Source organism: Pongo pygmaeus, chromosome 6 (assembly GCF_028885625.2).
Source record: "Pongo pygmaeus isolate AG05252 chromosome 6, NHGRI_mPonPyg2-v2.0_pri, whole genome shotgun sequence".
In the NCBI taxonomy this organism is placed as follows: Eukaryota; Metazoa; Chordata; class Mammalia; order Primates; family Hominidae; genus Pongo; species Pongo pygmaeus.
Window position 1 is genome coordinate 82,037,687 of NC_072379.2, and position 23,370 is coordinate 82,061,056.

General features: G+C 38.4%; 1 protein-coding gene across 2 annotated transcripts in view; it reads right to left on the reverse strand.

Annotated features, from left to right (window-relative positions):
• Window positions 1-23,370, reverse strand: part of DYNC1I1 (dynein cytoplasmic 1 intermediate chain 1) — a 316,684-nt gene that overhangs the window by 217,059 nt on the left and 76,255 nt on the right. For both annotated transcript variants that reach the window (XM_054496029.2, XM_054496027.2), the window contains one exon: window positions 5,196-5,311. In XM_054496029.2, coding sequence (XP_054352004.1) covers window positions 5,196-5,311 — 116 coding nt within the window. The remainder of the gene's footprint in view (window positions 1-5,195; window positions 5,312-23,370) is intronic.

Consider the following 23,370-nt stretch of genomic DNA (forward strand, 5'->3'; position numbering starts at 1 on the left):
CAAACATTATGGGAAGCTGAACTGGGGCAGTTATTTCTCTGCCTTGTCCCTCACAGCTAACACAGGGGCACGTAACCTAGTCCTGGCTAATGGACTCCCTTGAGGGAACACTGTCAAGAGGCAGAGAGAGTTAGAGGTTTCCAAGCCAGCAGTGACTACAGAGTTTAAATCATGAGCCTAACAGAGAGTATCCAGTGACAGGAAGTCAGGAGGCTTAGGTCTTCTAACCAGGAAGGTTCACTGGTATGATCTTGCTGTGTTAGCTGCTGTCTTAGTCTGCTCAGGCTGCCATGAAAAATAGCATAAACTGGGTGGCTTAAACAAGGACAATTTATTTTCTCACAGTTCTGGAAGCTGGGAAGTCCAAGATCAAGGTGCCAGCCAGTTCATTTTCTGGTGAAAGCTCTCTTTCTGGCTCGCAGACAGCTGCCTTCTTGCTGTGTCCTCACATGGCCTTTCCTCAGTGAACGCACACACAGAGAGAAAGATCTCTCTCTCTCTCTTCCTTTTCTAATAAGGCCACCAATTAGAGATCCTACCCTTATGACTTCATTTAACCTTAATTACCTCCTAAAAGCCCTATTTCCAAATACAGTCATATTAGGGGTTAAGCCTTCAATATATGAATTGTGGGGATACACAATCCAGTCCATAATAGCTACCTAATTTACTTTTTATTCCAAACCTAATGCTCTGGCTTTTTTTTTTTTGCTTTTTTTTTTTTGTCAATTCTATCAAGTATCTCATATCTTCTCAACAAACCTTTTTTCTGTTTAAATTTAATTAGAGTTAGTTTCTATTGTCAGCAACCACAAACTCAGTCTGGTACAGAAACTACCATCAGGAGATAGTCACGTGGGAAGCTGATGTTGGTTATCTGCCATAGCTGATGCTAAAGAAAATGAAAATTCAGTAAGAGTTCAGGAATGGGAATCTGTCAGCTATAACAAATAGCTACATAATTTTTCTTCGATGGTGATCTTTAATGAAGTGTCCATTGAAAAGAAGGATTTAGGGGATCAAATTTTCACTGCTATTGAATAGTGTGAATGGCATGAAGAATTTAAAGACACTAGGGTGAGGTGGATACTTCTAATGGGACTGGACAGCTGTAAGAAATAGATGGCAGGTTGAAGTCTCTATATTTTAGATCTAGGCATAGACTCATGGACTTTCTCTGCTTGTGAAAAGTATCTACAAAAATGTCAAAGTCAAATGCAAAGTTTAAATTCTGTGGGTTTCTGAATAAGGTCTGTGGAATTGCTAGTGTCACCAGATGACTTATGTGAAAGTGACAGCAATGATCAGGAAACAATGGGAAATTGAATGTAGGTAAGAATACAGAGGCCTGGGAGTACCTCCAAACCATATTCTACACTAAGCCTTGCTTGACAGCCAAAGACCTACCGCCTTTCTCTTTGCATCTTCATCATCCTACACCAGGGCTGAGCCAGTTCTCTATCTGTAGCCCTTGTCAATCTCACCTTCAACATGGAGCATCATGTCAGCAGGACCTGGAGAGGAAGCTGTAGCTGGTACCTTTAAGACCTAGTTAAGACATTATGTAGGCCAGAGGATGGAGGAAAAATCTTTGAAAACATAAGGACTTGCTACCTTAAGAAAGTCTCTATTGGTCTAGTCATCTGGTAAACGCCAAAGTATATGTGAATACCTTAATTCTCTAATATTAAAAGTCAAAATGCTTAGTGGGTCATTCTGGGTTTTGCAGGCAACATGTTCAATGTTTGCACCTACTTATTCAATCCATTTACCCAGTGCTTTGAAAGTTTTTACTTTCAAATGGCTATAATACTTGGAAATTATGGTCCAGCTGACCCAACGGTGCCCCAAGTGTCTATGGCAAATCAAACAAATGTCCCTAAGAGGTGAGTCTCAGAAGAGGTGCTTAGATTTTAGAATAATAATGTGGCCTCTTTATTGCATTACTCTCCCTTTGAGAGAGATGTCTTGGTTTGCTACTGGGCCTGAGTAGAGATTAAAGCTTGACCACAAGATACCAGGTGACTATCAAAACAAACTATGCAGTATGTACCAGGTTGTAGAAATTTCCTCCTCCTTCCTCCAGTGCGGCTTGCATCTTTCCAGCAGATGAAGAAATTCTCATTCCCCCAGGGGAACCATAGTGAACTTGGTGTTTCTAGAGACGTCTGTCATTATCTTTGTCGTTCAGCAGTATTTCTTGGGTACTCAGGATAAGCCACGCACTTACTCACTATAATAAAGATGCAAAAGACTGGCTCCCTAAGCCCAGGACCTCATGGTTGGTACAGAAATGGGTTCATAACAGGCAACAGAGAGGCAGCCTTGGAGGGGACCATAATTTCTTTTTCCTTTCTTGCTACTTGGGAATAAAATTATGTGTTTAAAATATATTGGGGCAAAGGTATCCTTCTCCAAGTCAGTGTTGCCCATTCTTGGCCTTCTTTCCCTGCAGAGAAGGAAGGTCTAACCTTGTTGAAAGAACAGTATTCATGGAGACTTTATACTTAAATTGTTGCTTATTTATATCACTGTCTGGAGTGTTTCTCATAACAGATCATTATGATCAAAAATTAATACCTACTATGATGAGAATGTTCATTACAGTGCACAGTACAGAAAGGATGCTTAAGCTTAGGCAAATCCAAAGTACCTTCCCCTTCATTTTCAAAAGTAAAATGGGAATGTGTAAGAACTTGAATGCACTAGAATCCATTAGAGGCAGAACAAATCAATGCTCTGAGATCATTAGTTTGAATATCATTAAACTGTCCACAGTCAAACAATGACAAAAAATAATCAGCATGCCTTCCTACATTATGGGCAACAGCAAGCCAAAGTGGATGTTATATATGCCACAGCTTCAAATGTTAGCCACCAAAGAGCCTCATTGTGTCATAAAATTCAGTAGTTGTTTCCTGCCGCTGAAAGGCGCAGTTTTCATGAAAACATTGCCACGGCTCAAACCCCACAGTGGAGCCAACCCACATCTGCCGCATGGTAGAACCTCAGTGCCAACTGTCCACTGCTCCACGCAGCTCTCCTGCCAACCACCTCCCCACAGCAGGTGAAAGTGAGCACCAGCACCCTCGACGGCCGGACAGCCGGGTGACTGCCGGCAGCCAAGGGTCAAGGCATCATCGCCTGTGGTGAGGGTCAGTTTGCTGAACCCAAATTGAAAGGTTTTTCTGTCCAAATCCATCCAGGATTGCTTAAATGTCAAGAACTATGGTAGCTAGCTTTGGGTTCTGTATTGTGGAATCTGAACCATCTAAATGCCCTTCACCACAAAAAAGCTTGATGGATCTTGTGAACAAAACAGAAAGAACTTCTGCCAATAGCTGAGAAATAAATTCCCCCTTTCCTGCTGCTTGGACCACATCATAATGAGGGCTCCCAAGCTCTCCTTGCAGTAATAAAATGGAATGTACAGCCTTTTCCTTTTGATGTGTTCCAGTTTAAAACTTTAGAGCTGATGCCTTTTCATCCTTAATTTATCTTCCCTTGTAAATATTTCTTTACCACTTCCAATATCTTAAGTACACATTTTAAAAAATAATTCACTCCTTCTCCTATTTCAGTTGTATAACTTTATGCTATGGGTCAAGTTTTGGGCTAAATAAACATGCCTCCAGCTACAGCTCTGCAAATACCTCTGGCAGCAAATTAAGTCAAACAAATGTTTTGGTTGGGTGATGAGGATGTTTTTTAACGATCTTCCTGTTCTTGTCTGGAGGCCCAAGGATAGACTAGGTGAACTCTCACAGGCTTTTCTAATTTTGTATTTTCTTTTTCTTTTCTTTCTTTCCCCCTCGCTAACTGTATTTTCAGCCACGTTAATATACAGTTCTCATTTGTTGGGTTGGTTGGTTTAAAAGCTCACCACCAGAGGGTGCTACTTGTTTGCTTCTAAAATTCATTTCACTGGGGCTTGAAAAATGGAGGCCCTGCTACTAATGAATTGTCCCCACAGCAGCTTGTATAGGAAAGATTTTCAGAATGCCTGACAGCACCCCGGACTTCAAGGAATCTGATTCACTTTGCTTTTGGCGTTATTTATTTAGAACCAAAACTGAAAACCTGTAGCTTGCACAAACAAAAATGCACTGATTTTTATATTTCCTGTAAATCACTAAGGGGGAAATGCTAATCATTTTTGCATTTCATGGCTTTTGTCCATACTTACTACATAACAACAAGGAACCCAGAATTCCAACATCCTCTTCACTACACCGAAGAATAAAATAACATACAGTAAAAAGAGTATTTGCTTTGCTATAACAATGTTAGCCTCTAACAATGAAACTTTCACTTATCCTATTTTCAAAATACATCTCCCTCTTCTGCTTTTGCATAATCTTGCTTTGATAAAGTTTTGAATTCTAGGAAGTGTTTATCAACTTCGACTTCTCTCATGAGTGTATTTTTATGATTCTCTGATATCCGTATGTGACTTTTTCACTTGATATTTTTCTGGCATACACAAAGAAGGTATGGAGTTCAATTTCCATTCACCTATGTGGAGTTTGCACAGGAAAATGCTTTTAAGTTGTGGTCAGAAACTCTCGTGTGTTGTCACCTCAATTGGCAAACCAAATCAGTGGTCAGCAAAGGTTTTCTGTAAAGGGCCAGGTTATAATAAAGATTTTAGGCTTTGTGAGCCATAAGGTATCTTTCACAACTACTCAACCCTGCCACTGCAGCAAGAAAGTAACCACAGATGTCAATGGTTGGATGTGGCTGTATTCTAACAACATCTTATTTCTAAGAACAGGTGGTGGGCTACAGTTTGCTAAGCCATGTAAATGATGAATCTTAATGTATGCTTAAGATTCTTAATGTATGCTTAAGATTCTTAATGTATGCTTAATGTATTCTTATTGATAAAATTCAGCACTGTTTCTATTACATTGTTCTTTGATGATTTTTGTTCTCCTCACATGGTTTCGATGTAGTGAGATAAACCTCTTTAGTTTATCTAATTTAAAGTTGCCAGGTCACTTGGAAGGGTATCACTGAATTCCCTCTCCATAGCTTTCAAACTCAGAGGAGGCTTTGGCTTTCAGTGTCATTAGGTTTGTATCCCATGATCCCTTGAAGAGCTCTTATTTTAAGAGGAAATCAACAAGAAAGATGTTACTTCCCAGTGATTTCTCCAGAGATAATATGGAGAGTAAGCCAAAGACATAGTTTACCTTCAGACTGATGCGTGGCAAGAGGAGTCTGGGTCTCCTTTGAGTAGGACACTACTTCCCTTGGCAGGAAATCCACTTGGGTGACCTTTGACACGCCCAGTTTATGCAGTCTTCTTCTGTAAGTAACAAAGAATAAATGCTTAGAGAGGGGAGGCATTTCTTGCAGAAGAGCTATCAGTAATAAAAGAAAGCACTAAAACAAACAAACCACAAATACCCTCAGCTTCTGAGTGCAAGGGGCAGGATCATGAAGCAGAACTGGCTCTGGGCTGGAAGTCAGGACACATGGGCTCTTGGCCCATGTTGGCCCTAATAGGCTGGGTGATGTCAGATAAGACCCTCAGCTTTCCTATCTGTAAAGTCTTGGTCCAGCTTACATGAGACCTCTTCCATTCTGAGCATCCCAGATTCTACTCGGTTAAAATTTATTGAGGAACTTTCATTTGCAATACAGGATTCTAGTCTCTTAGGAAAGAAGGAGAAAAGGAAAGTAATGCTTCCTAAATTTGAAAAAAAAAAAAGAGAGGTGGGTTCCTTAGTGGTGTAACACATTCTCTATCATAGCAGTGAGGGGATTATATTTAAAGAATGAGTTTAACAGTTCTCATTTCTGCAGAATAGGAACTAACACAGATCAGCATGTGAATTTGCTTGAAAGACACATTGATATAGCACAGAGGAGTGAAAGGGGGCACTGGGCTCAGAGTGATAAAGCCTTAGCACAGCATTCCAGACCTAACCGTGACCATGTGAGAAACCATTTCTGAATATTTATGTAGCACTTGAAGGGTTTTCAGGGGTCTTTAGATTCATTATGTTACGTGCCTTTATGACACCTCTATGAAGTATGTGGATAGATGTTATAATCTCCATTTTACAGGTGAGGATAGTGAGATTCCGTTAAGAGATGTGCCCAAGTATATACAACTCGTAAATTGTAGAAGAAAGGTTATGAGTCTTGGTCCGTTGTTTTTCTACCAACTCAAACTCCTAACTAAGGTTCTTACTGGTGAGTTCTTGAGTTACTGCAAAAATTGAAAGTGCCTCCTAAGACACCCAGGAAGCATCAAGTCATGGAGGTATAATAGTATCACCTGGTGGTTAAATACATAACCCCTAGCCCCACCATTTACCAGCGTGTGTCTCATCTTGAACAAGTCACTAATCTCTCTGTGCCTCAGCTTCCTCATCTGTAAAATGGAGACAGAGGTACTTTCTAATTGTTATGGGTAATGTCTATGTACCACATACACATAATGCATATGCCACATATATATTATGTAGTCATATGTACATAATTTACAAACATATATATTTTAAAACAGCTTCTGGAACATTGTTTTTAGTATATAGTTATTATATTATTAGTATTAGACATATTCTACTATATTTCTAAAAATTTCCAGGCATGGAGTGCATGCATCTCTGTGAGAGAAAAAGAAAAAAAAAAGGTATACTGCCCATTTAGCCAAAATCTTATATTCCCTAGCTCTCTAGGAGCAACAGAAGTATACTCTATGCATATTATTGTCCTTAATTGTTACTAGCGGATGGCACAGCCTTATTTCTTTTTCTTTAAATTATTATTAATAGGAATAAAGTGAGAAAATGCAGGGCACCGTTAGGAATTTTCACACACAATTTCCCAAACACTGTAGGAAAACAAAAATTCTTCTTGTCTATGAGTTACTAACACAATTGAGATGAGATCTAAGATGTGCTCAAAGTAGGTACCAGCAAATAAACAAACAAACAAACGCTGGTTAGAGGACAAGCCTCGCTGGCTGTCTCTGTGATCTAAGTGACCATGACTGGAGCCCAGGCTCCACGCAGGCCTGGACCACACGGGCCTGTTTCACTGGGAGCTCTGGGCCACACAATGCAAGAGAGTCCAGGCTGGGCCCAGGCTAAGCTTTGCACAAGTGACAAACCTTGCTCCCTTCTTACACAGAAATGGGGAAAGCACATACCATATATCAGAAACAAAATCACCAAATGAGGGAAAATCCTCAAAGTTTCAAAGTAAGACATTCAAGCTATTATTTTAAAACCTCCTTGGGTCAGAAAAGAATGTTTTCCTGCCTGAAATGGGTCTTTCTTGAAGCACCCAAAGAAGAAAACATGAAAAGACATCGCAGGACTGCTTGAGGCAAAGCCTCTCCGCTGCTTAGTAGCCCAGAGCGTCTTTCTGAGGCCCCAGTAGATCAGTCTTTATTATAAACAAGGAAGTGGAAAATAATCCACTTCAAATTGAGGCCACCCGAGCACACAGAGATCACCCTAAACCCTCAACTGCCCTGGGCACCTGCATGAGACCCAGGGAGCTCCAGCTCTGGTTAAGTGGTAGCTACATCTACAGGCAGGGATTCCAGGGCATCCTGCTAACATGACATAAGCTGCAGCCCTATCTCGTTTGGGACCAGCAACAGGTGCTGGGCAACAGGAGGCTGATGTGTAATTTGATACTCCACCATGGCGGACTGAAACCAGCAGGTGAGACCATACAGCACAATGGTGATGTCATGCACTCATTCTGAAACTGGGTTCATAGTTCTGCTTTGAACATACAGCTGAATGGTAGGGGAAAGCTTTGGACAAATGACAAACTTCTCTAAGCCTCATGTTTCTTATCTGTAAAATGGGTACCTGTCATTGAGTTGTGAGGACTGAATGAAGCTAATGCTATATAGCACTTAGTTTAGTGCCTGGTATATATCAAGTGGCTCTTGGCTCAAGCAGCTCTACTTTATCTGTTCTGACGATTATAATAATGTTTATATTTGTGAAAGAAAATCAGAGAAAGCAGATTTAGAAGTGTCCTAAATTAAAGATTCTTTAAGATAGTAGAGTTGAAGATGATCTCTGACAATAAAATGAGAATCATACTCCTAATTTCTTTATATGGGCACAAGGATAGGATGTGGCCGCTTGGGAGAGTTCATTTGCTTTTCCTTAACTTCTTTTCCTTTGAAACGTCTGTTTTCAAAACGTAGGTGGAGTAAGTGTGTTTATCCCACTAAAACAAAACCTTTTCTTTTCTCAACAACCATTGAAAAGTTTCAACCAGTTTTTCACTGATGCTACGTTTGTGAGTTCAGGGTCTGACTTGTACCTAAGACATCAAAATAAAAGCTGAGTTGTCATCATTAGATTTTCCCAATGTACTGATCATCTGACACACTGATAAGCTTGTGGTTCTTCTGGCTTGAGGGTGAATCTGTCTCAAATAATTTATAATTTTAAAGCAATTCCTTATAACACTTCTTAGAGGGTACTGGTAGATTATTGTATCTTTCCATATGATCTCTGGATGGATGAAGCTGCATTTATATCAAATGCTTTTATTCTTTGTGCCTATTTTGCTGCTGTTTTAGTAACCAGGGACTTAAAATATGCCAAACGCTTTTCATACATCATCTTATTTTATCCTCATTAAAATTTTATATCATATTCCAATTTTACAGATGAGAAAACTGAGGCTCAAGTGATGTTAAGAAATTTTCCAAAATCACAAAGGTAGTGACAGAGTTGGGCTTTGGCTCTATGCAAGAGTAAGTCCCAGGGCCATGTACTTAAAAACTTTGAAACTGTACTTAAAAACCTTGTTTTCCTGCGTGTTCTCTAATGCCTTATGACCATCCACTCATTGAGGCACACTTCTTAAAACCTAATATAGTGGTCCAAGCACGTGTGATCATTTTATAAGCATGAGAAAGAATTCTTGAGAAGTAGCCTGGTTTAGATTGTTAGGACATAATGAAAGGATTATGTTTCTGAGTTAAGTACCATACAATCACTCCCAGCCCTAGCCAGTCCAGAAAGGATGACCAGAAGGTGTCGTCCTTTCATAGCAAAGACCTTTTGCTTAGGGATTTCTCTAAGTTAAACTAAGCAAAGGAGGAAGAGCAAGACAACACTGTGGTATTCATACCATTGCAGTTCCCATGCCTTCTAGTTAGGCTGCAGACTCCATGCTGGCTCCTCAGTTCCAACTCTGTGCTACCTTTCCTGCCATCCCACCACCCCTCCTGCATAGCTCATGCCCTGTTCACTGTACACCCAGATACTGCTGCCATAGCCCTTGACATGTCACTGTACAGTCACGTGTGGCTTCATGATGGGGATACTTTCTGAGAATTGCATGTTAGGCAATTTTGTCATTGTGCAAGTATCACAGGCTGCACTTACGCAAACCTAGATGGTATGGCCTACTATATATCTAGGCTAGATGGGATAGCCTATTGCTCCTAGGCTACAACCCTGTACAGCATATTACTGTACTAAATACCATAGGCAGTTATAGCACAATGGTTGAGTATTTGTGTATCTAAAAATAGAAAAGGTACAGTAAGTATACAGTATTATAATCATATAGGACCACCATAATACACAGTGCGTCATTGACCAAAACATCATTATGTGACACATGACTGTATTCACTTCTTTTTCATGTCTGTCACCTATGACTAGACTGCAAAGACACTTATTTATCCATTACTAATTTATGCTGTACCCTGGGCCTTAGTTTAGCGTCAGGTACAGAGCAGGCACTAAATAAATCTTTGAGGCAGGAAGGTAGAGAGGAAAAAAGGGAAGAGAAGGAGAAAAGGTAGAAACAATGTAGAAATATAAGTTGAGACTCAAATTATGTATGTCCTGGCTGACATGGCATCATTTTAAAATCATGTGGTGTATTTTCACCTTGGTAAAATAAAAGGGTTTATTGAAACTTTAAAATTACTGAACTATAATGCTTTAAGTAACTGTGGGAAAACAAACATTCAATATCACCTATGCAGTACAATAAAGCCTCATATATTTGGATTAATTGTGCCAAGAGTAAACCAAAATTCGAGAAATCCTAGAGCAGAGATTCCCTGACCCCACCAGCAGCAGTGCCACTTGGGAGACAGTTAAGAAGGCAAATTCACAGTCCCCACCCCAACCCACTGAGTCAGAAATTTCAGGGTTGGGGTCTGGCAATCTGTTTTAGGAAGCTTGTCCAACTTCCCCCTTTCCCCACAACCCCTTACTCTGGTGATTCTGATGCCTGCTAAAGGTTGAGTATCACTGGCTTAAAAACACTAGATAGAGTGGAGAGACGAAAACTTCATTGTTTAGGCAGACCTGTTTGAGCTTCCCCACCCTGCCATCAGATCCCAGGCTATTCTAGAGGCTTTAGTGCCACTGAATGGGCAGACGTCTTTGAACTTCATTATGACATTCTATGAGACAAGCCAGGTAAAAAGATGAGGGAAAAGGTGAGAAGAAGAGGGCTACAGAAAGTAGATTGCAGTATACAAAATATTAAGAAACTGGCTCAAGAATCTTTGCTAGATAAAAAACTAAAATGTCAGACAGATGATACCAGACTGGGCAGTGGAACCACAGATCCTTGACAAGCTGACTTGGTCTTGTCCTGAAGTGACATGGAGCCAACATCTCCCCAGAACTAGGGTTAGACTTTCCCCTAAGAGTTTCTTTTCACCTTGTCCTGTCAACTTGGCTGAGAAAGCTGGCTGAGCAAAGCCATATTGCACGAAAGTTGAAATGTTTCTTCTGAAAAGAAAAATCAGGTCTTAATAAAGAATAAAAAATAAAGCTACTTGAAGTTTGAGAAGGTTATTTGCCACTGCTCAAGGTGCAAAGATTTCCAATTTAACACTAGCGTAGTCCAATCCACCCAGGTTCTGCCCATTTGTCCTTGATTGGACATTATGAATCACAAGAAGAAAACTACTCCATTGTATGAACCACTGTCCCCATTCCCCTTTCCATTTCTGGTTCAATTGACACTTTGTCTATCCACTCACAATAAGGTTAGCATAGCTTTGCTAGCTACTTATAAAGTTGTATTATCCAAAAAAAGATGAAGCTCCAAGTGTGACGTAAGCATGATCTATGACAGCTACTAAAGCTGAAGAAAGTTAGGATTATACAAACTTACTCCCAAATAAAAGCATGAGAAACATGTACATTACCAATGGAATTCTAAAAAATATACTCTATGTGGCTCTTCTCTCATTTCAAAGATGAAGGAAATTTTGAGAAAAACCTGAATGATATTTCAGGATGTTATGAAAACTTTAAGTACTATTTTTAGTACTATGAAGAATAAATTCTTGCAAAGCATAGAGTTATCTACTAAGCTGGAATGCCCTGGCTTTCTCCACATTTTGAAAAGAGCTCCATTCCTTTCAGAACCATAAACAATGGATTGTTAGCTTCTGGAATCATTGCATCTACATCCTGAAATAAGAGGAGAGGCACTGTTTTGTGACTACATGTGATGAAGGCCTAAAGAAAACTCACTAGATTTCAAAGAAACTTTCTAGTTACCTTGAAAAATAAAGGCCAAAAATTTAAATGGAAAAACAATTTTGACATGTCAAGGACTGGATGGGGAGCTGGTTATGAAAGGCATGGAGAAGCAGCAGAGGTGGTTGACCAGAGACAAGATCAAGGCTGCCTTAATTTTTTAATTAAAATAAAGTTCACACAGTATGAAATTTCCTTATTTAAACTGTATAATTTAATGGTTATTAGTATATTCACAAAATTGTGCAACCATCACCACTATCTAATTACACAACCTTTTCATTACCCTCTAAAAAATCCTGTGCGTACTGGCAGTCACTCCCCATTCCCGCCTCGCCTAGCCCTTGACAACCACTAATAATATGTTTTCTACATACTTTCAAATAAATGGAATAATAAAAGGTGTAGCCTTTTTGTCTCACTATTTTTACTTAGTTTAATATTTTCAAGATTCAACACTGTTGTAGCATGTATCATTATGTCATTCTTTTTTATTGATGGATAAGATTTCATTGTATGGTTATACATTACTTTTAATCCATTCATCAGTTGTTAGACTTTTTGTTTGTTTCCACTTTGGGTTATTATGAATAATGCCGCTACAAACAATTGTATACAGTTGACCCTCTGAATCCACAAGTTCCACATCTGCATATTCAACCAACTGCTGATAAAAAATGTTCAAAGATAAACAATATCACAATTTTTAAAAATAAAAATTTTTAAAAATACAGTATAACAACAATTTATGTAACATTTACATTGTATTAGGTATTATAAGTAATACAGAGATGTTTTAATTTATACAGGAGGATGTACATAGATTATATGCAAATATTACACCAGTTTCTGTAAAGAACTTGAGCATACTCAGGTTTTAGTAACTGGGAATGGGGGAATTCCTAGAACCAATCCCCCGAGGATATGGAGAGATGACTGTACACATTTTTGTGTAGACAGATAGTTTCAATTATCTTGAATACGTATCTAGGAGTGGAGCTGCTGGGTCGCATGGCAGGTGATTATATATTTAACTTTTTGAGGACCTGTCAAATTATTTTCCAAAGTGTCTGTACCATTTTACATTCCCAGTAGCAGTGTATTAGCATTCTAATTGCTTTACATCCTCCTCAACTTTTATTATCTGTTTATTTGATTATAGCATCCCAGTGAATATGAAGTGATATCTCACTTTGGTTTTGATTCATATTTCTCTGACAGCTAATGATGTTGAGTATCTTTTTCATGTGCTTACTGACCATTTGTATATCTTCTTTGGAGAACATGCCTATTTGAATTTTTGTCCATTTTAAAATTGGGTTATTTGTTTTTTTTTAATGGTTGAATTGTAAGAAATGTTTATAATTGTGGATATTAGAACTTTATCAAATACATGACTTGCAAATATTTTCATCCATTCTGTGGGCAGCCTTTTTACTTTCTTTATGGTGTATTTTGAAGTGCAAATATTTTCAATTTTAATAAAATCCAATATATCTATTTTTTCTTTGGTTGCTTGTGCTTTTGGTAACATATCTTAAAAAATCTTTGCCTAACCTAATGACACAAAGACTTAAACCTATGTTTTCTCCTAAGAGTTTTATAGTTTTCGCTCTCACATTTATGTCTGTGTTCTATTTTGAGTTAATTTTTGTATATAATGTGAGGTAGGGGTCCAACTTCACTCTTTTGCCGGTGGATATCCAGTTTTCTTTTTTTTATTTTATTTTATTCTTATTATACTTTAAGTTTTAGGGTACATGTGCACAATGTGCAGGTTAGTTACATATGTATACATGTGCCATGCTGGTGTGCTGCACCCATTAACTCGTCATTTAGCATTAGGTATATCTCCTAATGCTATCCCTCCCCCCTCCCCCCATCCCACAACAGTCCCCAGAGTGTGAAGTTCCCCTTACTGTGTCCATGTGTTCTCATTGTTCAATTCCCACCTATGAGTGAGAACATGTGGTGTTTGGTTTTTTGTCCTTGCAATAGTTTACTGAGAATGATGATTTCCAATTTCATCCATGTCCCTACAAAGGACATGAACTCATCATTTTTTATGGCTGCATAGTATTCCATGGTGTATATGTACCACATTTTCTTAATCCACTCTATCATTGTTGGACATTTGGGTTGCTTCCAAGTCTTTGCTATTGTGAATAGTGCCGCAATAAACATACGTGTGCATGTGTCTTTATAGCAGCATGATTTATAGTCCTTTGGGTATATACCCAGTAATGGGATGGCTGGGTCAAATGGTATTTCTAGCTCTAGATCCCTGAGGAATCGCCACACTGACTTCCACAATGGTTGAACTAGTTTACAGTCCCATCAACAATGTAAAAGTGTTCCTATTTCTCTGCATCCTCTCCAGCACCTGTTGTTTCCTGACCTTTTAATGATTGCCATTCTAACTGGTATGAGATGGTATCTCATTGTGGTTTTGATTTGCATTTCTCTGATGGCCAGTGATGGTGAGCATTTTTTCATGTGTTTTTTGGCTGCATAAATGTCTTCTTTTGAGAAGTGTCTGTTCATGTCCTTTGCCCACTTTTTGATGGGGTTGTTTGTTTTTTTCTTGTAAATTTGTTTGAGTTCATTGTAGATTCTGGATATTAGCCCTTTGTCAGATGAGTAGGTTGTGAAAATTTTCTCCCATTTTGTAGGTTGCCTGTTCACTCTGATGGTAGTTTCTTTTGCTGTGCAGAAGCTCTTTAGTTTAATTAGATCCCATTTGTCAATTTTGGCTTTTGTTGCCATTGCTTTTGGTGTTTTAGACATGAAGTCCTTGCCCATGCCTATGTCCTGAATGGTAATGCCTAGGTTTTCTTCTAGGGTTTTTATGGTTTTAGGTCTAACATTTAAGTCTTTAATCCATCTTGAATTGATTTTTGCATAAGGTGTAAGGAAGGGATCCAGTTTCAGCTTTCTACATATGGCTAGCCAGTTTTCCCAGAACCATTTATTAAATAGGGAATCCTTTCCCCATTGCTTGTTTTTCTCAGGTTTGTCAAAGATCAGATAGTTGTAGATATGCGGCGTTATTTCTGAGGGCTCTGTTCTGTTCCATTGATCTATATCTCTGTTTTGGTACCGGTACCATGCTGTTTTGGTACCAGTACCATGCTGTTTTGGTTACTGTAGCCTTGTAGTATAGTTTGAAGTCAGGTAGCGTGATGCCTCCAGCTTTGTTCTTTTGGCTTAGGATTGACTTGGCAATTCGGGCTCTTTTTTGGTTCCATATGAGCTTTAAAGAAATTTTTTCCAATTCTGTGAAGAAAGTCATTGGTAGCTTGATGGGGATGGCACTGAATCTATAAATTACCTTGGGCAGTGTGACCATTTTCATGATATTGATTCTTCCTACCCATGAGCATGGAATGTTCTTCCATTTGTTTGTATCCTCTTTTATTTCATTGAGCAGTGGTTTGTAGTTCTCCTTGAAGAGGTCCTTCACGTCACATCAAGTGGACCTAATAGACATCTACAGAACTCTCCACCCCAAATCAACAGAATATACATTTTTTTCAGCACTACACCACACCTATTCCAAAATTGACCATATACTTGGAAGTAAAGCTCTCCTCAGCAAATGTAAAAGAACAGAGATTATAACAAACTGTCTCTCAGACCACAGTGCAATCAAACTAGAACTCAGGATTAAGAAACTCACTCAAAACCGCTCAACTACATGGAAACTGAACAACCTGCTCCTGAATGACTACTGGGTACATAATGAAATGAAGGCAGAAATAAAGATGTTCTTTGAAACCAATGAGAACAAAGACACAACATACCAGAATCTCTGGGACACATTCAAAGCAGTGTGTAGAGGGAAATTTATAGCACCAAATGCCCACAAGAGAAAGGAGGAAAGAGCCAAAATTGACACCCTAACATCACAATTAAAAGAACTAGAAAAGCAAGAGCAAACACATTCAAAAGCTAGCAGAAGGCGAGAAATAACTAAAATCAGAGCAGAACTGAAGGAAATGGAGACACAAAAAACCCTTCAAAAAATCAATGAATCCAGAAGCTGGTTTTTTGAAAAGATCAAGAAAATTGATAGACCACTAGCAAGACTAATAAAGAAGAAAAGAGAGGAGAATCAAATAGACACAATAAAAAATGATAAAGGGGCTATCACTACTGATCCCACAGAAATACAAACTACCATCAGAGAATACTATAAACACCTCTATGCAAATAAACTAGAAAATCTAGAAGAAATGGATAAATTCCTTGACACATATACCCTCCCAAGACTAAACCAGGAAGAAGTTGAATCTATGAATATACCAATAACAGGTTCTGAAATTGTGGCAATAATCAATAGCTTACCAACCAAAAAGAGTCCAGGACCAGATGGATTCACAGCCGAATTCTACCAGAGGTACAAGGAGGAACTGGTACCATTCCTTCTGAAACTATTCCAATCAATAGAAAAAGAGGGAATCCTCCCTAACTCATTTTATGAGGCCAGCGTCATCCTGATACCAAAGCTGGGCAGAGACATAACCAAAAAAGAGAATTTTAGACCCAATATCCTTGAAGAACATTGATGCAAAAATCCTCAATAAAATACTAGCAAACCAAATCCAGCAGCACATCAAAAAGCTTATCCACCATGATCAAGTGGGCTTCATCCCTGGGATGCAAGGCTGGTTCAATATACGCAAATCAATGAATGTAATCCAGCATATAAACAGAACCAAAGACAAAAACCACATGATTATCTCAATAGATGCAGAAAAGGCCTTTGACAAAATTCAACAACCTTCATGCTAAAAACTCTCAATAAATTAGGTATTGATGGGACGTATCTCAAAATAATAAGAGCTATCTATGACCAATCCAGTTTTCCTATGCTTAATTTTCTTAATGTTCAGAGATGAAATTGAACAGGGAAAAAGAGAAAGGCTTCTGTCATGAATATTGATTTTCATTGATGCCACTTGCTCCAAGCAGGTGCTAAATCTGACAGACGAAGGATGGATTCAAGGGGAGAGACCCCATCACCTGCAAGTTTCCCAGGGGTTATGAAAGCTCTCAGAACACCTTCGCATGACTCCCACCACTAGCAAGAGCAACGCTAAAGTCCACCTGAATCAGTTAGATACTATACATCTCACATTCGGATGCTCTGATTTCTGACAACAATGAATTATGTATAGCCAACTTGATGTTTCTGTGCTTCATATTTAAGAAAAGTAAAAAAAAAATTGCAAAAAGAGAGCTGTACTACTTCTTTGACTTATAAAGGAATATGACAGCATTGGGGAACTGGCTTCAGATAGCCAAAGTTCTAGGTAAGATGGCTGCCGTGAGAATTCCATAGATGTCACCAGCTAATCCTCAAATAAAGGCCCATATCAGAGAATATTATACCTTTTGTGCATATTACAAATATTGGAAGGTAAAGCTGCAAGATAGATCTACTCTGAGATTAGTTGAATATTTTGTTTTAGTATGAGAATGCAAGAATGTGTACCAAGAGACAGAAGAGCCAGAATTAAAATACACTTCAGGAATTGAAGAAATTCTTGAGATTCCATAAACTGTGAATCACAAATAACATTCAGCAATGGTCTCTGAATAGCAATCACAGTGTGTTTAATAACTGGATATTATAATGCGGATGGTACATTGGTTAGATCTGGTGGCAGGAGAGGAGTATAGGTAGATAAGGTGGCAGAGGCAGGAACTTGAATCAGAAGCCAGAGTGTGGCACTCAGAAGTCTGGAAACCAAAAAGGGTCATTGCAATAATAGGCAGTTTCTAGAGCAGGAATGATTCCTGAAAGGCAAGCAGATAAAACCAGGAACAGATGTTGCTATGGTGTGAATGTGTCTCCTGCAAAATTTATATTGAAATTTAAACCCCATTGTAGTATTAAAAGATGGGGGGTCTTTTGGAAAGTAATTACATCATGAAGGCTATTCCCTCATGAATTAATTACTGCCTAATGAAAGGGCTACAAGAAACTAGCTTAGGACCTTTTTGCCCGTCTGCCTTCTGGCATGTGAGGATACAGCATTTGCCCCTTTTGCCATGTGAGGGTGCAGCAATAAGGCCCTCACAAGACACCAAATGCCAGTACCTTGTTCTTGGACTTCCTAACCTTCAGAACTGTGAGAAATAAATCTATATTATTTATAAATTACCCAGCCTGTGATATTTAGTTATAACAGCACAAATGGACTAAGAAAGGTATTCTCAGAGACAAAGAATTATTTGGCCAAATGACAAAGTAGGTCAAGACCCCAAGGAATAAAAGAGTATCTTCATATTCTTAGGCCAAGGATAAAATAATATCTATTAACTTTTATTTCTGCTATTCACATCACGATATTCCATCATCAGATACATTAAAGATGCTGCCATAGATTTTCCTAGTACTCTAAAATTTCTTCAGGTGAGTTTCTGAAAGATGAGCCCCTCAGAATGAGAGTGATAATGGTGCTATTTTCTTCCTTCTACAATATTTTTATGTGGGTGGGATACAGTTTCCTGGATGAATGGCAAAGAAACTACTTTGGTCAACAGCATATAAACAACTGCAAATGATGGGCAAAGCACTATGCCAGATCATTATGATAGAGAGAGAAGGAGGACATAGAATACACCAATCAAAAAGTAAATAGGAATAAAAGGTAAGAGAGGGGTGGAGCAAAACAGCAGAATATGACTCTCCAGCAATTGTCCTCCCAGAGAAACATTAATTTGAATAACCATGCATGAAAATACCTTCATAAGAGCTAAGGAAAACAATGGAGCAATCATAGAACCTGGTTGTAGCACAATAATAAGAAAATACACATTGAAGAGGGCAAAAGGGACAGTTTTACATTACCCACATCACCAATGCCAGGTGGCACAGTATGAAGAGAGTTACCATCAACTGGGGAGAAGGAGCGGGAAGCAAGCACAGGACTTTTCCTTGGATCCCAACACCAGGCTCATTAAAGTAAAATCCAGCACCAGGCAGGCCCCCATGACCCCAGATGCCAGCCTGGTACTTGCAAACTGAGCCTACAGACCTGCCCCAGCACCAGGCAGGATCCTGTAGCCTCCAGCTTTATACCTGCAAGGTGGACTCAGTCTCTGATTCACACCACTATCATGCAGACTTCAGCAGCCTCAGATTCCAGACAGCTCTCAGTGGCGGGAGATTCCAGACAGCTCTCAGTGGCAGGCAGGCTTCAGCTGCCAAGGGCTTCCAGCCTGCTGCAGCTGCCTCAGGCTTCATGCATACCCCAACACCACATCAGCCCCAGTGGACTGGGGCTTTGGAGCCATGCCAGATGGCCTGCCCAGAATCTCTGGGTAAGGTGAATGTGGAAGGGACTTACCAGACAAAGCTAGTCTATGGAGACTGGAATAAGCACGTATATCCTTCAAATGCACAGACACTGATGCACAACCTTGAGAATCAAAAACAATCAGGCAAACATGACATTCCCAAAGGGTCAAAATAATGTGCCAGTGACTGACCCTACAGAAAAGGAGATATATGAACTGCCTGACAAAGAATTCAAAATAATTGTTTTGAGGATGCTTAGCAAACTTCAAGAAAATACAGAGAAACAATTCAGTGAAATAAGGAAAACAATAAGTGACCAGAATAAGACATTTAACAGGGAGGCTGAAATGATTTTAAAAAACAAACAAAAATCCTGGAATTGAAAGATACAAAAACAAAATGAAAAATGGAACAGAGAACATCAACAGCAGAATTGATCAAGCAGAAGAACTTATGAACTTGAAGACAGGTAATTTGAAAATATAAGAGGAAATATAATAAATAGATTAATATAATATACAATAAATACATTAATATATTATACATTAATATATTAATTATATATTACATATTAATATAATATATAATATAATAAATATATTAATATAATATATAATATAATAAATATATTATTAAAATAATAAATATAATAAAATATAATGTAAGGGAAAAAAGAATGAAAAGGAATAAAGAAAGCTTATGGGATTCATAGAATAGAATTAAAGGTTAAATTTTGAGTCTCAGGAGTTTAAGAAGGAGTAAAAAAGATAAAAGGGTAGAAAGCTTATTTAAAGAAATACTATCATGAACCACATAATGATGTTTTGGTCAACAATGCATCATATGTATGATGATGGCCCCATAAGATTATTAGAGTTGAAAAATTCCTATAACTTAGTGACATCACAGCTGTTGTAACATCATACTGCAGTACATTAAACATGTTTGTGGTGTTATTGGTGTTTACAAATCCACTGCACTGCCAGTCATATAAAAGTATAGCACATATAATTATGTACAGTATATATTTGATAATGATAATAAATGACTATGATATTGGTTTATGTATTTACCATACTTTTGATTGTTATTTTAGAGTGTACTCTTTCTACTTATTAAAAAAAGTTTACTGTACAACAGGATGCAGTGTTATGCCAGCAGCAGCCGCATACACCTCATGATTACTATGTCTCATTAATGCATCAGTTTCTCTTGTGCTTGACTTAATCTCAGGTTATTTTGTTCATCATGGCCCCAAAGCATACAAAATCCACTGCTAATGTTACCAGTAAGAGACCATATCAAGTGATTGACCTGGAAATAAAGTTAAAAGTAATTAAGGACTACAAAGGTGGAAAATCAGTTATGACTATCGCTCACTAGTCAGGCCTGTCCCTTTCAGCCACAGCTATTACCTCTCTTGAAGAACAAGAACAAAGTGATGGAATCTGTTAAAGGATCTACTTCATTGAAGGCAACTAGACCAACAAATACTCAAGAAGGGCCTATATCAGATATCAAAAAATCTTCTAATGACCTGGATTGAAAACCAGGCATAGAATTGTATCCCTCACAGGACCATAATGATCACAGCCAAAGCAAAACATTTGTGACGTTGAAAGAAAAGGCTAGATGTGACTATGATGCTGAATTTACTGCTAGTCTAGGTAGTTTAAATGATTTAAGAACCTTTATTCACTACATAATGTGAAAGAGATGGGTGAGTCTGCAGGTGCTGATGTGAAGACAGTTGAAGAATTTTTAGAAACTCTAGATAAGCTGATTGTGGAGGAAAATTACTTGTCAGAGTAAATCTTCAATATGGATGAAACCTCCCTATTGTGGAAACAATGCCTGAAAGGACTTACATCCATAAAAAGGCTAAGTTAACATCACATTTCAAGGCATTTAAGGACAGGATAACAGTCTTGCTTGGGGGCAATATTGCAGGCTACAAATTGAAACCCATTGTATTCTGCACAGTGAGAACCCTAGAGTCTTCAATATCAATAAGCACACATTGCCAGTGTACTACAGGAACAATAAGAAGTCATGCATGACCCAGCTCCTCTTTCAAAGTGCCCTCCTGAATTGCAATGCCAACAAAATGAAAAATTCCTGTTTAGAGAATAACATATCTGTCAAGATTTTATCATTAATAATGTTTCTGCACATACTCCTTTTATTGGTGATCTTCATCCCAAATAAAAATGGTGTTTCTCCCTCAAAATACCACCTCTTTGATCCAACCAATGAATCAAAAAATTATAGCAGCTTTTAAGGCCTACTACCTAATGAAGACCTTTACCCAAGCTATTGCTGCAACTAAAGAAGGCACTGAGAAGACACGGGTACAATTCTGGAAGGATTACAACATCTATGACTGCATCAAGAACCTTGTTTGGGCTTAGAGTTATGTCACCAAGGAGTGTATGAATGACATCGGGAAAATACTCAAGCGTCTTCTCCATGACATCAAAGGATTTGGTAAGGATGAAGAAGCTACAAATGTCAACAAGGCTATGGTTGAGATGGCAAACCAACTTTTTCTTTTTTTTTTCTGAGACAGACTCTCACTCTGTCGCCCAGGCTGGAGTGCAGTGATGCGATCTTGGCTCACTGCAACCTCCGCCCCCTGGATTCAAGCGATTCTCCTGCCTCAGCCTCCCAAGTAGCTGAGATTACAGGCACCTGCCACCATGCCCTGCTAATTTTTGTATTTTTAGTAGAGATGGGGTTTCACCATCTTGGCCAGACTGCTCTTGAACTCTTGACCTCGTGATCCACGTGCCTCGGCCTCCCAACGTGCTGGGATTACAGGCGTGAGCCACCACACCCGGCCAGCAAACCAAATTTAACCTGGGTTGGAATTAGGATGGCATTGAGGAATCCCTAGAGGTGATTCCCCAGGAACTGACTAATGAAGAGTTGTTAAACCTGAAACAGGAACACACAGCTGGGAAGAAAACGAAAAGTGAAAAGTTTACAAAAATATTTTCAGACCTCAACAGCAACCATAAAAATTTTGAAAATGAACCTTAACACCAAAATGTTTTCATTAATAGAAAGGAATGTCTGTAGTACATTATCTGCTTACAAGCGAATGTATGATGAAAAAAAGAAACTGCCATTGACATATTTCTGAAAAGTGTGACATTTCTAATGAAGAGCCTCAGCCAGGTCCTTCAGGAGGTATCCCAGAAGAAGGCATTATTATCATAGAATATTACAGCTTCATGCGTATTATTGCCCCTGAAGATCGTCCAGTGGGACAAAATGTGGAGGTGAAAGACAGTGATATTAATGACCCTCACACTGTGTATGCTTAGGCTAATGTGCATCTTTATGTCACAGTTCTTAACAAAAAAGTTTAAAAAGGAAAAAAAAGTTAAATAGAAAAATCTTACAGAATAAGAATATTAAAAAAACAGTATTTTTCTACTGCTGTAGAATGTATTTGTGTTTTAAGCTAAAAGTTATCACAAAAGAGTCAACAAGCTAAAAAGATTACAAAGCTTATAAAGTAAAAAAATTGCAGTAAACTGAGGTTAATTTACTATTGAAGAAAGGAAAAAATTATAAATTTAGTACAGCCTAGGTGTAGTATTTATAAAGTCTATGGTATACAGTAATGTGTTAGACCGTCACATTCACTTACCACTCACTCACTAACTAACCCAGAGCAACTTTCAGTCCTATAAGCTCCATTCATGGTAAGTTCCTATACAGGTATACCATTTTTTATCTTTTATACCACATTTTTACTGTACCTTTTCCATGTTTAGATACGGTTAAGATACACAGATATTTATCATTGTTCTACAACTGCCTATAGTATTCAATATAGTAACATGCCATACAGGTTTGTGGCCTAATAGCAATAGGCTATACCTTATCGCCTAGGAGCATCATAGGGGATATATTCCATCAACGCTTGTGTAAGTACATTCTATGATGTTTTCTCAATGGCAAAATCACCAAACAATACATTTCTCAGAACATATCTCCATCATTAAGCAACACATGACTTTAACAGCAGAAAGCTTTCCAAATTTGGAGAAAAATGTAAATATCCAGGTACAGGACGATCAATGGTCTCCAGTCAGACTCAATCCAAACAAAGCTACCCAAGGTAATCTTGTAATCAAACCATCAAAAACCAAAGACAAAGAGAGGATTCTGAAGATAGAAAGGGAAGCAAATAACATATAACGGATTTCGAATATGACTAGCAGCAAATTTCTCAGCAGAAATTGTACAGATCAGGAGAGAGTGGGATGATATATTCTAAGTATGAAAGGGAAAAAAATCTGCAAACTAAGAACATTGTATCCAGCAAAACTGTCCTTCAGAAATGAAGTATAAATAAAGATTTTCCCAAACAAAAACTGAAGGAGTCCATCACCATCAGACCTGTTTTACAAGAAAAACTGAAGGGAGTTCTTCAAGCTGACAGAAAAGGATGCTAATGAAAATAAAATTAAGTTTAGCCTAAAGCTGTCTCCTTATATATTTTAAGTTCTGCCTAATGGTTGCTTCATACATAGT